Here is a 14380-nt window from a genome sequence, read left to right on the forward strand (position 1 = left end):
CCTTTTAAGGCAGTTCGCTATACTGTGTTAGCCAATCACATCGCAGAGCTTTGGGGGGGGTGATCTAATAAGTGTTTGCTTTTTGCGGCAGGGCTGAGGCGAGAGACAGAGAGACGGACGGCGGGACACAGACTTTCCTCCAGCCGCTCTCTCCAGACGCCAGGGTGGTCTGTCACCTCCCGCGGCTGAACACGCACTCCCTGACGCTGGGCCTCCGCCCCGGCCGCGAGCCCCCCACCCCGCGGAGGAGCGTGGAGCTGCTGCAACACCTGATCTGCCATCTCCACGCCAAGGTGAGTCATGCCACCACCACCACCACCCTGCCCTGTTAGCACGCTAGGCTAGCTCCACTTTACCTCCACTTGACCCAGGAGCAGCGCTTTACACTAAACTGTTCAGCGCTGAATCATTGTTTGTTCTTTTCACTGCCCTCCTTTTTCTAACCTTCAATCTGAGTTTGTGTTCCTGGTAAAACACCCCTTATGCAACCACAGTGATAAGAAGTACAGAACAGCTCTGTCGGTGTGTCTCTGAGGGAAATGTTTGTGCTGTTCTCTCTCTCTCTCTTCTATAGGGAGTTTCTACACTGGAGCTGCAGTCTGAGTCTCTGCACACAGCGGCTGAATGCCGCGACGCCGTAGAGACAGAGACGGCCTGTTTGCAGCGACTACAGCAGCAGCCGACTGGAGCGTTCGAGCGCCTGGAAACGCCGACGACCCGAGGGAGCCCGCTCCAAAACGACCCAGAGGACGGCAGCAGCGATAGCGTTGTCGTCGGCGGCGGTGGAGATGGTGAGGCTGCGAATGCAGGCGGAGACCAGAGACTGTCTTTATTAAGCCCTCCAACCACCTCCCAACAACGACGACCCCCAGATCATGGCCCCGGCTCCCCAGAGGACCGGGTGTGTCTCAGTCCAAACACTGAGCCAGATTACTGCCAAACGGAGGAGGAGGAGGAGGAGGAGGAGGTGAGGGAGCGGCCTGTCGTCGTCGTCGTCGTTGCCGACCAGCGTTTGAGTTTGTTGTGCGATCGGTGCGAAGGAGTACAGAGCAGCGCGGCAGAAGGGGGGAGCCTCCCTGTGGGAACCCCGGCACCAGCCTGTGGTCAACACACAGAGGAAACTGATAGAGGGGAGACACCAGCCTGTGGTCAACACACAGAGGAAACTGATAGAGGGGAGACTGTCATCGGGGAAGGACAGGAGGCCACAGAGGGAACGGAAAGATCCCAGCAGGAAGCAGAGGAGAGCACCGTCAGGGAGAAGGAGGAGGAGGAGGAGGAGGAAGAGGAGAAGGAGGAGGAGGAGGAGGAGGAGGAGGAGGAGGAGGAGACGGACGTGGACTCCAGAGATACAGCACCGCTCAGTGGACACGCAGAGATCTCAGCCATGGGCCAGTCACAGTCAGCGGAGCACTCGGAGGCATCGGACACCTCTGACTCAGACGTGAAGGACTGCTCCCCGGAGGAGGAGGAGGAGACGCAACACAGCCAGGAGCTCTGTGACCACCTCTCTTTAGACGAGGAGAAACCAGAGAACGAAGGGTTAATGGAGCGTACCTCCACCCCAGTGGACCAGCCCAACCCCGCTCTGATAGACTGCAGTGATGATGTCACGCAGGAGGTCCTGTCTCAATCTGCTGGCCCAGGTCCCATGAGAGTGGGCCTCCACGAGGGGGAACCTCCAGCAGACATCAACAGCCTGGAACAAAACCAGGAAACAGCTGTTAGGGATTACTCTACGCAGCAGCAACAGCGGGACTTGGCTGATGGCAGCAGTCGTTTGGCTCCAGAAACTGGATGCCATTCTAGGGATTGTACTGCAGCAGCTAGTGGTGACGAGGAGTTAGGCACCTCTGTGTCGACTCGTATAGTCATAGAACCGGCTGCAGCAGTACCTGGAACGGACGTAGAAAGTACCACCAGTTTGCCTTTGAATGAACCTGACAACCTTGAAGAAACACCTGTAGTAGAAAGTCCAGCAGATTTTCAAACTGTGAGTAACTCTATCGACAGTTCAGACATTGATCTGGTCACCTCCGAAGTAATGCTTACCGGCTCAGGTGACGGACACGCTCACCTGAACTCGGGGACCACCCACCACAGCCTCTCCAGCGACGAGGAGGACAGCTTCCGTTCTGTGGGAAGCTCCACCACAGACATCTTCCAGCCGGCCCTGGAGAGCCCCAGACCCAACATGGAGGAGCAGGACTCCATTCAGACCAATGACATGGAGCGTGGTGACAGCAATGACATGGAGCCTGGTGACAGCAATGACATGGAGCCTGGTGACAGCAATGACATGGAGCCTGGTGAGAGCAATGAGCGTTCGCTACCCGTGGATCTCGAGCTCCCCGTGGAGCAGAGCACTGTTGCTGCGCTGACGGTGACGGACTGCAGGCAGGCTGGCACTGAGCCCCGATCACAACTGTCACCAAGCCTCAATACAATAGAGCCATTATGGAGTCCTGAGGGGACAGGAGAGGATCTGTCCGAGAGCTGGGAGAGTCCGGCCGTGAAGGTCGAAGGCGAGAGTCGATGTGAAACCGTAGAGGCCAGCGGCTCCCAGCTGATTCTACACACCGGCGAGGAAGAGCACTCTGCGCCAGCAGAGGTCACTGCGAGGGGAGTGACTCGCACGACTGAGGGAAACGTTCAGACTACAGAGACGAGTGAGGTGGCTTCAGCAGAGGAACGCACACAGAGATGTAGACGGGACAGTTCAGAGAGGACAGCAGATGAGAGGGCAACTGAAGCCGATAGTGACGAGGGCCTGAGGCACTCTGGGATTCAGATGGCTGCGTCTTCATCAGAGGACGTCACTCTGGCTTCAGATCCTGAACATGTCACTGCTGTAGCAGCAGAGCCACCTCCACCTGAGGACGGAGCATCCAGTCAACCTCTGGCTGAGGAGGTGCTTTCTCCGGACGAGGCCATGGAGAACGTGCTTTCTCCAGAGGAGGCCATGGAGAACGTGCTTTCTCCAGAGGAGGCCATGGGAAATCCTCTGGATGCAGTGGATGGCGCAAACTGCCATTCCAGTCCTATGCAAGGTGGGGATTAATTAGCTTTATTTCAATGTGGTTTGTTTATTTGTTTCAGCCTAAGAGATCCATACATCTACTCTGCGTCTTAAAACCATATTCCTAAACAAACTTGGGTAAAATTAAGAAATTTACCACTCGAGGAAGGGGGTTGTGGCCACATTTACCACTGGTACAGGGTGTATGGCACTCGGCGAATAGCTACCACATAATATAAAAAATACACAATTGTAACATTCAATTCATTTATTTACAATCATTACTGGTTTCAGAATACATTTATCCTTCCGCCACAGAATATAGTTCCATACACAAGATCAATGATTGCACTAAACATTTAGTTGCCTTTGAGCCAAAAAACAACTAACCTATTCCTTAACGGGATTCACAGTTATTGATACATTGCCTGTAAAAGTACAGTTATTTAAACAGTTATCTAAAGCAGCCCGTTTTGGTGGTGGTGTGTTGATATCTGTGGACGGCAGAGTCCCAGGTTCAGTCCATGACAACTCAAGCTCAGCCAGTTCTCTCTCCCCAATTTCACCATGTCGTTCTTTGTTCACTTCACCTTCATCTTTATCTAACCACTGCTCAAAACTCAATCCACCCAGTAAATCAAACGTTACTACGAAATCGGACATTTCCTTGTTAGAGATTTGTAGACTGACAGGCTAACAGTGGGCGGAGTCAGCACAGGTGTTCTTCATTCATCAGGGAGCGGAGTGTAGATTGTTGGCCTATTTACCACTGTTGCTAGCCAATCAGAATCCAGTATTCACTCATGCTGTTGTAGAATATGTATTTGCAACATACAATCCACCTTTTCTCAAACCCATCTCCAGTCATTTAGAACGATCTAAAATTACATTTCATACTCAATTTCTCCCACATGACATGAAGGCAGATTCAGTCCTCCGCTGGTGGCTAATGACAGTTACTCTCCGTAGCTTAAGGCAGTGTAGCTGAGCTTAACTGTGCACAGACAGACAGCTCTTTGGCTTCAAGGCAGGTTTTGTCTGACAGCCCGTTCTAATTTATTGCTATTCTTAACAACACGTTTGCTTTGCCTGTTAGCTCTGTTTGATGCAGTGGCAAAATGTCCTTTACTCGAGGGACGGCTTGTGGTCGACTGACTGTCTGTCTTTACTATGTGAGATTAGCACAATAATTGTAGCACAACATTGCATGCTGGGCCACTGCAATACATTGTGGCATGTTATGTAACAGGAAGTACTGAGACACTTTTGTCTTTGATACCTTAAGCCATGTGGAGTCTGACAACACTGCTTTTAAATTCAGCACACTCTCTCTTCACACACACACACACACACACACACACACACACACACACACACACACACACACACACACACACACACACACACACACACACACACACACACACACACACACACACACACACTCTTGCTATATGCCAGCAGGCACAGTCACATTACCAGTGCATGTGACCAAGTCTCTCTCACACACACACACACACACACACACACACGCACGCACACACACACACACACACACACACATACACAGGAGTGACTTACAGAGTTTTTAAGCTGCCCTATCTGACGTCTCTGTTCTTCTTCCAGAGCTGCAATTTTCACTCATCAGGAGTAATTGTCCTGCTCCCAAGTCCAATAAAGAAAGGTCAAGAGCAGGTTTGGGGTCGTGCGTCACTTAGGGAATAGGGGCGTCATTATGAAGGGAGGGGGGGTTGTATATACAGCCCACCCGTTGCCTAGCAACAGGTCATCAGATGCTCGGGGTTATAGAGAGAGGCCATTGAAAAACCTTTCAGATTTTGTCATGGTCTGGAAATAAAGATTCAGATGTCCATTTCTGATTCCCAAAATTGTCAAATTAAAAACAAAAACAAAACAAAAGATAAAAAGAATAACTTGTCATATACTGTATAGACAAATACACAAACACACTGATCCTTATATACAGTACAGTACTGTATAGACAAACTCTCATCATCCTATAGACAAATAGTAATTGTTAGTAAGAGCAGTTTTGATATGTACCCAAGATGCTACATCAGTACACAAGCAAACTAATGAGTGTATTTATTTTGCAGTGTATTTGATAGAGATGCACCGGTCCACATTTTTTCACTTCCGATTCCGATACCTGAATTTGGATATCTGCCGATACCGATATTATGCCGATACCGATATTTTTCTTAAATATACAGTATAGGCAAAGATTTGGCCAATTAAAGATTTTTTCTTTAAATATACCTTGCAAAAAGCAGACAAAATTAAGAAAATATACAAGGCAAAGAAGGATACTATTATACAAATTACGGCCCGCGCTGGAATTGCAAAAAAAGAAGAAAAAAAAAAAAAATCCGATTCCGATCCAATTCGTGAATTATGTCAGTATCGGCACCCGATACCGATATTGGATCGGATCGGTCCCATCCCTAGTATTTGACTCTTGAGTGTGGGCACTCTGAACACTTGTTCTTACTTGTCATTGCTGTTGCATTGAGTGTATTTTGTGTTGTGTGTATTTCTTCAGAGGTGGATGTTGGCGTGTGTGAAGACATGATGGACGGTCCAGGGGAGGAGGAGGACTCTTCCACGGTAAGAAGCTCCAGGCCTCACTCTCTGCTCTCTCCTGGGTTTGATAAGCAACCTTTTGCACGTGGTTCACCCTGGCTCTGTTGTAGAAGCTCCAGGCCTCACTCTCTGCTCTCTCCTGGGTTTGATAAGCAACCTTTTGCACGTGGTTCACCCTGGCTCTGTTGTAGAAGCTCCAGGCCTCACTCTCTGCTCTCTCCTGGGTTTGATAAGCAACCTTTTGCACGTGGTTCACCCTGGCTCTGTTGTAGAAGCTCCAGGCCTCACTCTCTGCTCTCTCCTGGGTTTGATAAGCAACCTTTTGCACGTGGTTCACCCTGGCTCTGTTGTAGAAGCTCCAGGCCTCACTCTCTGCTCTCTCCTGGGTTTGATAAGCAACCTTTTGCACGTGGTTCACCCTGGCTCTGTTGTAGAAGCTCCAGGCCTCACTCTCTGCTCTCTCCTGGGTTTGATGCACGTGGTTCACCCTGGCTGTGTTGTAGAGACGCTGCCAGTGTTGACTGGGCGTTCCTGGGATGAGATAACATCCTGTTGGTCGTTCTGGAGGTGCTGCGAACGGATGAATCATCTGGGAAGGGAGGAGGCCACTTGATAAGCCCTCTGGCATATCTGCACCCCACCCACTTTCCTTTAACATCCAAACCAGGTTTCTTTACAGATTACATTGAATAGCACACAGGATACATCACATCCTTTGGATCGCTAACTGTTATCTTGTCAGAAATGAGGTTAGTTCGCCTCGGTGCCTGCACTAGATGCAGCAGGTTTGATTTTTTGTTCCTACAGTATATACATTAGAGCTGCCACGATTAATCGATTAGTCGATTGACAGAAAATTAATCGACAACTATTTTGATCATCGATTCATCGTGATGAGCACAATTTTAAGAGAAAAGCTCTAAATTCTCTGATTCCAGCTTCTTAAATGTGAATATTTTCTGGTTTCTTTACTCCTGTATGACAGTAAACTGATATTATCTTTTGAGTTGTGGACAAAACAAGACATTTGAAGGCGTCATCTTGGGCTTTGGGAAATACTGATCGTCATTTGCTACCATTTTCTGACAATTTATAGACCAAACAACTAATCGATTAATCGAGAAAATAATCGACAGATTAATCATTATGAAAATAATTGTTAGTGGCAGCCCTAATATATATAAAGTTCAAGTGAAAGACTGGGCTGCTACTTATTATCAACTTCCCACAAATTAATTTGAGCTGATTCCCTTCAAGGGAGTGAGTGATAGAAGATAGCCATCATGTCCCCGCTGCAGTGTGATGGCCCAGGTGAATTGACTGATTTTGGTGTGATCTAGGAATTGACAGTTATTCTACTGTTGTAATCATTGGAGGTCACTCTGGATAACAGCATGGACTACACGCCCAAATGTAGCTGTAAATGTACAGCATGTACAGTATAGCTCATCATGGCAGGCAAGCTAACTCAGTGGATAGAAAGACTGTTCTGTAGCCTAAAGACCACAGCACGGCAAAGGACAAACATGCTATGCACTTATAGTAGGTATTGTTTTTTAGTCATGAATGTGTGAATGTTGTTATTTAGTCATGAATGTGTGAATGTTATGAATTGTTATGTTTGCAGCATGATTTCTTCTTCAGCAATAAAGACATACTGGAGGAGTAAATGTTGACTATGGGTAGAAAGGAAGGGAGGATTTTCTCTCAAGCAGCATCAGATGTTTAGGAAGCTGTCTGGAACATCTTCACCTCTCGGGGGGGAGATGTTGTCGTTCGATTTGGAAATGGCAGCCATCAATATTTTCCTTTTGTGATCATTACAGCAGCCATGGGTCCTCCTCTTGAAGTGTCCTGTAGTAAGAGCCCTACCTCAGCTCAAATCCTACAATGCAAAATGCAATATCCAAGGTCTCTTCACACGTCCTGTGGGATGCTCTGTCTGTCACGTTCTCATGTTCTGCTGGCCACTGCTTCCTACGCTCAGCTCAGCACATGGATGTGATCTCCACTAAGACTCTGAGATGTTGCTGACTGACGGATTCCTCAGCAGCCAGAGAGACGAGAGCAGCTCTGCTTATTCCTGGGTTGTGGTTCGAGGTCGCCGGGTTGTTCTGAATGCCAGATGTTAAAGTCTGCAGGAAACAGGCTGTGTGCAGGACAGGGGGGTCGCCAGCAGAGGGCGACGTGGCCTTAATGCCTTTGTGGGAGAGTCCCCTCTTCAACAGAGGGAGGATTTAATGAGCTGTCATTGGATCCTGTTGTAATGTGTGTGACCTGGAGGCACTCTGGAGCCATGCTGGTGTTGAGGAGCAAAGTGCAGCAGGAGTGGAGGTGAAGAACGCTCTCCACTCATACAGGACACATCTTCAAACCATACAGACACTACATCCTATTTGTAAAGGGGTTTCAATTGAGATTGATTCAACTTGGAACAACTTGCAGTGGGTGAGCAGGTAGGCGTTCAATGTCTTGCTCAAGGACACTTCAACAGGACATGGCTGTGGATGGACCATAGACTATAAAAATATGGATGTAGTAATGTCTTTACTGATGACGACACAGAGTAACAGGATGACTCATTAGTGTCTTTACTGATGATGACACAGAGTAAGAGGATGACTCATTAGTGTCTTTACTGATGACGACACAGAGTAACAGGATGACTCATTAGTGTCTTTACTGATGACGACACAGAGTAACAGGATGACTCATTAGAGTCTTTACTGATGATGACACAGAGTAACAGGATGACTCATTAGTGTCTTTACTGATGACGACACAGAGTAACAGGATGACTCATTAGAGTCTTTACTGATGACGACACAGAGTAACAGGATGACTCATTAGAGTCTTTACTGATGACCACACAGAGTAACAGGATGACTCATTAGTGTCTTTACTGATGATGACACAGAGTAACAGGATGACTCATTAGAGTCTTTACTGATGACCACACAGAGTAACAGGATGACTCATTAGAGTCTTTACTGATGATGACACAGAGTAACAGGATGACTCATTAGTGTCTTTACTGATGAAGACACAGAGTAACAGGATGACTCATTAGAGTCTTTACTGATGATGACACAGAGTAACAGGATGACTCATTAGAGTCTTTACTGATGAAGACACAGAGTAACAGGATGACTCATTAGAGTCTTTACTGATGATGACACAGAGTAACAGGATGACTCATTAGTGTCTTTACTGATGAAGACACAGAGTAACAGGATGACTCATTAGTGTCTTTACTGATGATGACACAGAGTAACAGGATGACTCATTAGAGTAACAGGATGACTCATTAGAGTCTTTACTGATGATGACACAGAGTAACAGGATGACTCATTAGTGTCTTTACTGATGACGACACAGAGTAACAGGATGACTCATTAGAGTCTTTACTGATGACGACACAGAGTAACAGGATGACTCATTAGTGTCTTTACTGATGACGACACAGAGTAACAGGATGACTCATTAGTGTCTTTACTGATGATGACACAGAGTAACAGGATGACTCATTAGAGTCTTTACTGATGATGACACAGAGTAACAGGATGACTCATTAGTGTCTTTACTGATGACGACACAGAGTAACAGGATGACTCATTAGTGTCTTTACTGATGATGACACAGAGTAACAGGATGACTCATTAGTGTCTTTACTGATGACCACACAGAGTAACAGGATGACTCATTAGTGTCTTTACTGATGATGACACAGAGTAACAGGATGACTCATTAGTGTCTTTACTGATGACGACACACAGTAACATCCTCACTGAGAGATCAGCGCTGCTTCACCTTTCTCTACTTTTGCTTGTGTGTGTCTATGTACATGTATGAACACTGTGTGTGTGTGTGTGTGTGAGCGCGCGTGCGTGTGTGCGCGTGTCTGTGTGTGTGTGCTTCCAGCGGAAAATGTGGAAGTGTTTACTCTGGGAGGTCAGGACAGAGAAGGAGGGGCGGAGCTCTGCGAACAGGAAGCTGTGTGTGTGCGCGTGTGTGTGCGCGTGCGTGTGTGTGTGTGTGTTTTGTGTTTTGTTCCTATGGATGTGTACATTTTGGTGCATTTATAAGTGAGATAAAAGTGGTGAGAGAGGGGCATAAGAGAATAAGAAGAGAGAGAGAGCCAGAGAGAGGCGCCTGGTTGGCAGCAGTGGAGAGAGAGAGAGAGAGAGAGGTATGTTTAGTCAGGACTTCAGACCATGTGACTGAGCAGCTGTGCAGCTTTTATTATTATCAATGCTTACGTGCGTGTGTGTGTGTGTGTGTGTGTGTGTGTGTGTGTGTGTGTGTGTGTGGAAAGATGGAGTAATAGAACCTGGAAGCTGGGAAGTTGTTGGGGGAGTCCTGCTCTCACTTCAGTTCAATCCTGTGACTTTAGAAATCATGTTATAATCATCTTTCTCAGATACTATATCACCAGAACAGTATGGAAATGTTTAACTTTCAAAATCACAATAACAAAGTGCAAATCAGACCATCCTCTCTGTGTTTGTTGTTTGTCGTCCATTCACTGTTTTGGTTGAAGGGGTTGAGCAGATTGGTGGCAGTGTGTCTCTGAGCTGGGAAACACCTGGTGCTCTGTGGAGGTTCCCCAGGGTGAGAGCTCTGTGGGTGGGGTGAGGCTGAGGCGTGGGGGTGGGGTTAGAGGGGAGATGTTGTTGTGTTTGAGAGGATTCACACCACAGTTCTAGCGGACACAGAGCGGCAGCTCAGAGCTGGATTCACATTACAGGGACTAACACAGGTCTGGATTTAAATGTCAACCAGGAGGTTCTCTCCACCCGCGTGTACCAGGCTGTCACTCCAACACCAGACTGTAAGTTTGATTTGTCGAGTGTTAGGGGAGACACACATGGGCGGGAGGTTCTGGGGGTCCTCCCCAGAAATATTTGACATTCTTTAATCGCAGATTTCTAGGATGGTATAAAGTGCTCTTGAACATAAACATTTAGACACACGTTTAGAATAGAATCAGTGTGGACTTTAATGTACGTCTGAAACATCATTTAGATATATTTTAGATATACTTTTTAGGACTCATTTTCTAAATTGAAACAAACATTCTGACATCCATATTTTACTTGAGAGACTTGACTTGAGACTCATCCTCAAAGACTTGAGACTTGACTTGGACTTGAGGTTTGGGACTTGTGAACAATCTTAATTTTTTTATTAATTTTTTTGGTGCATTAACATTAAGGAAATGTCTACTAATGTCATCCAATCAACTGCACACTGTATGTTAATAGATAAGGAGTGAGGATAACAGAGTACATGCTTTGAATTCCTTAGTTTTAGCTATGCAGTGTTCTAAGCAGACTGGATGGCATGCAGCAGATAATAGAACGCTCATCCATAAGAGACTTGAGACTTGACTTGGACTTGCAAAAAATGACTTGTGAGCATCTCTGCCACAAAGACATGCTTCTTAAAAGTAGAATTGCAGGAGATTCGGACAAAGATAATAAATGGATGTAGCTAAGCTAACCCCTATGAGCTAAACGCTGTTAGTGAGACATGATTTGAATCTATATGGCTACAAGGCTAGCACAAATAATTCCTGCCTCCTTGTTTGGCCAACTAGTAAATCATGCCCAGGATATGATGTTGGCTTTGGAACAAATTCACCCTGCAGGCAGCACATATTGTCATAACTTTGTTGAGTTTCCTAATCTAACTAGACGAGTAAATTCACTTGTGCTGGTCTAGTCCAGTCGTTCTCCCCTAACTGACACAAGGCGGGCTCATGGGGACAGCTGATGGCTCAATCTTAAGGGAGCGAGTTTGAATTCTGGGTACAAGGAGACTAGTAGGTATGTGCAGTTTGTCTCTCTTGGACTTGTTTGTTTCCATTTAAGCTGTGTTCACACCGAGATATTTATTTTTCTCTCTGTCGCTCGATTCAACCCTTTAAAATCGCTCTGTCGCTCTGTTTAAATCGCTCATCAACAGGCACAGGAATTGACGGACATCTGGGGGCTATAACGTTATGCAATGTCATGATGTTTGTCCACTACGAGCCACCGTAGTTGTTTACAAGCTAAGCCTATCAGCGTGCTCCTAACGCGAGCTCTATACCGGTAGTACAGACTTCACTTCATGTCAGCTGTCAGCCTGTCAATCAGCTGTCAATGCGGTTTGTTGCCACACAATAAACCAGCGGTTTGTTCCAAGCCAGTGTGATCCTTGACTCACTCTCACACGGCAGCCAATCAGCGTTGAACAGCGAGCGACTGATGCCAGCGTAATTTCGCTCAAGTTGGGATATTTCATCTCGGGCGACGAGCGAATTTTCACCCTATCGCTCTGTCTCTGTCGCTCGGACGGCCAACGACCACTGGTCTACTTAGCTTGTGCTATTCCTAACCCACAGAAGGACCACTTTGAGAACCACTGGTCTAGTTAGCTCGTGCTATTCCTAACCCACAGAAGGACCACTTTGAGAACCACTGGTCTAGTTAGCTCGTGCTATTCCTAACCCACAGAAGGACCACTTTGAGAACCACTGGTCTAGTTAGCTCATGCTATTCCTAACCCACAGAAGGACCACTTTGAGAACCACTGGTCTAGTTAGCTCGTGCTATTCCTAAGCCCCTGAAGGACCACTTTGAGAACCACTGGTCTAGTTAGCTTGTGTTATTCCTAACCCACAGAAGGACCACTTTGAGAACCACTGGTCTAGTTAGCTTGTGCTATTCCTAAGCCCCAGAAGGAACACTTTGAGAACCACTGGTCTAGTTAGCTCGTGCTATTCCTAAGCCCCAGAAGGAACACTTTGAGAACCACTGGTCTAGTTAGCTCGTGCTATTCCTAAGCCCCAGAAGGAACACTTTGAGAACCACTGGTCTAGTTAGCTTGTGCTATTCCTAAGCCCCAGAAGGAACACTTTGAGAACCACTGGTCTAGTTAGCTTGTGCTATTCCTAAGCCCCAGAAGGAACACTTTGAGAACCACTGGTCTAGTTAGCTTGTGATATTCCTAACTCCCTGAAGGACCACTTTGAGAACCACTGGTCTAGTTAGCTCGTGCTATTCCTAACCCACAGAAGGACCACTTTGAGAACCACTGGTCTAGTCAGCTCATGCTATTCCTAACCCCCTGAAGGACCGCTTTGAGAACCACTGGTCTAGTTAGCTCGTGCTATTCCTAACCCACAGAAGGACCACTTTGAGAACCACTGGTCTAGTTAGCTTGTGATATTCCTATCAAGCAAAGCTACTACATTGTCTGCTTCATCAGTCAGTCAACTAGACCTGGCTCTTCCTTGGCTCCTCTTTCATGTCACTACACTTCACAATGAAAGCTGCACGACCATGTTTAGTTGTTATGTGACACCATGATGCTGTGATTGTCTGCCCGTACAGCTTCTCTCTCTCCTAGCTAGCTAGCTTCACACAGTCAAGCCACTCAGCCAATCACATCGACAAATGAAAGGGAGGCGGGGGCAACATGAACAAGCAACAATGGAAATGTATTTTTGTTCCCAGATGAGTTGGAACGTGAGTGAGTCAACCCTCTGTGGAGCCAATCAAACTAGTTTGCATCAACATGTAAAGCTAATATCAAATTGTTGTTAGGGGTACATGCGATTATGCTCCGTACAATCATTCCAGCTGCTGAAAAATCATCTGTTGAAAAACTGATCAGACGTGGGATTCTAACCAGCAACTCCATTCAAAGAGCAGCATGTTAATGCTGTTAATGTTAGTACACTGAGTGTACTGGATCCTACTGTGATACTGTAGTATTTTTAATGTAGTGCTGTTAATGTTATTACAGGGTACTGGATCCTACTGTGATACTGTAGTATTGAGTAGTCTGACTCAGACACAGTCTGTCTGTCACAGAGAAGCTTGTATTCCTATTGGCTGACCCACAGCTAAGACCGTAACTCACAGAGAGGGGGAGAGCGATTGAGAAGGAGGAGAGGCAGAGAAAAGTTCAGAGGCAGGAGAAGAGAAGAGAAGAGGGAGGGAGCGAGAGAAGGAAGGGAGGGAGCAGAGTCAGTGGAAGAGTCTGGAGGAAGGCTGCTTCTGCAGCCAGATGTGAAGCTTAGCAGACAGCTTCACTTCTCCTCACCACTGTTCTGCTGCTGGATTCTAACCTTCTCCTCACCACTGTTCTGCTGCTGGATTCTAACCTTCTCCTCACCACTGTTCTGCTGCTGGATTCTAACCTTCCACTCACAAAGTCTGCTCTGGATATCTTTTTGGGGGGAAATGTACGAACGACACAAGCGGAGGTATAGCCTCTGCGCCAAGGGGGAGAGAGCTGTGGACGTGGTTCTGATCAAGGTAGGCTGTCCATCCAGACTTTCAAGCAAAGTTCTTCAGTAGGATTATGCTGCTACTATTTACGACTAATAGTTTGTAGTATACAACTTTTCAAAGTGCTTCAGAACATCACATTTACAACAGAAGCACTGGCAGCTCGGAAGGGACGACATTTAAAAGCAGGGATAGGGCAACATAAAAGTAAACCAACCATAAAAGGCAGGTCAAAGACAGTTAATAAAAGATCATTACTTAAATTCAAGTCTATAAAAGTCGTTTTTAAGAGGTGATTTCGCAGCTCCTCCTCAGGCAGGTTGTCCTAAAGAGTCCTGATGGCAAAAGGCCGGCAGTTGTATACTGTGCCAATTTCTACCTTGTCAGAAGTCAAGTTTATTCCTGAAACAAACTGTTTCCTCCAGTAAAACATAAACACGAGCTGATGGAAGCGGCCACATAGCTGCTTAGAAAC

General features: G+C 46.7%; 1 protein-coding gene across 1 annotated transcript in view; it reads left to right on the top strand.

The window, feature by feature from the left end:
• LOC310799587 (uncharacterized protein) overlaps positions 1-14380 on the top strand; it is a gene marked incomplete at its 5' end in the record, with an annotated part of 135589 nt that overhangs the window by 18933 nt on the left and 102276 nt on the right. Inside the window, 5 exon segments of the mRNA XM_083662176.1 lie at positions 92-293; positions 575-901; positions 1041-1252; positions 1366-3050; positions 5583-5647. Of these exon segments, the coding sequence (XP_083518302.1) occupies positions 92-293; positions 575-901; positions 1041-1252; positions 1366-3050; positions 5583-5647 (2491 nt within the window).

This window comes from Poromitra crassiceps (assembly GCF_964638095.1).
Source record: "Poromitra crassiceps genome assembly, chromosome: 28".
NCBI lineage: Eukaryota > Metazoa > Chordata > Actinopteri > Beryciformes > Melamphaidae > Poromitra > Poromitra crassiceps.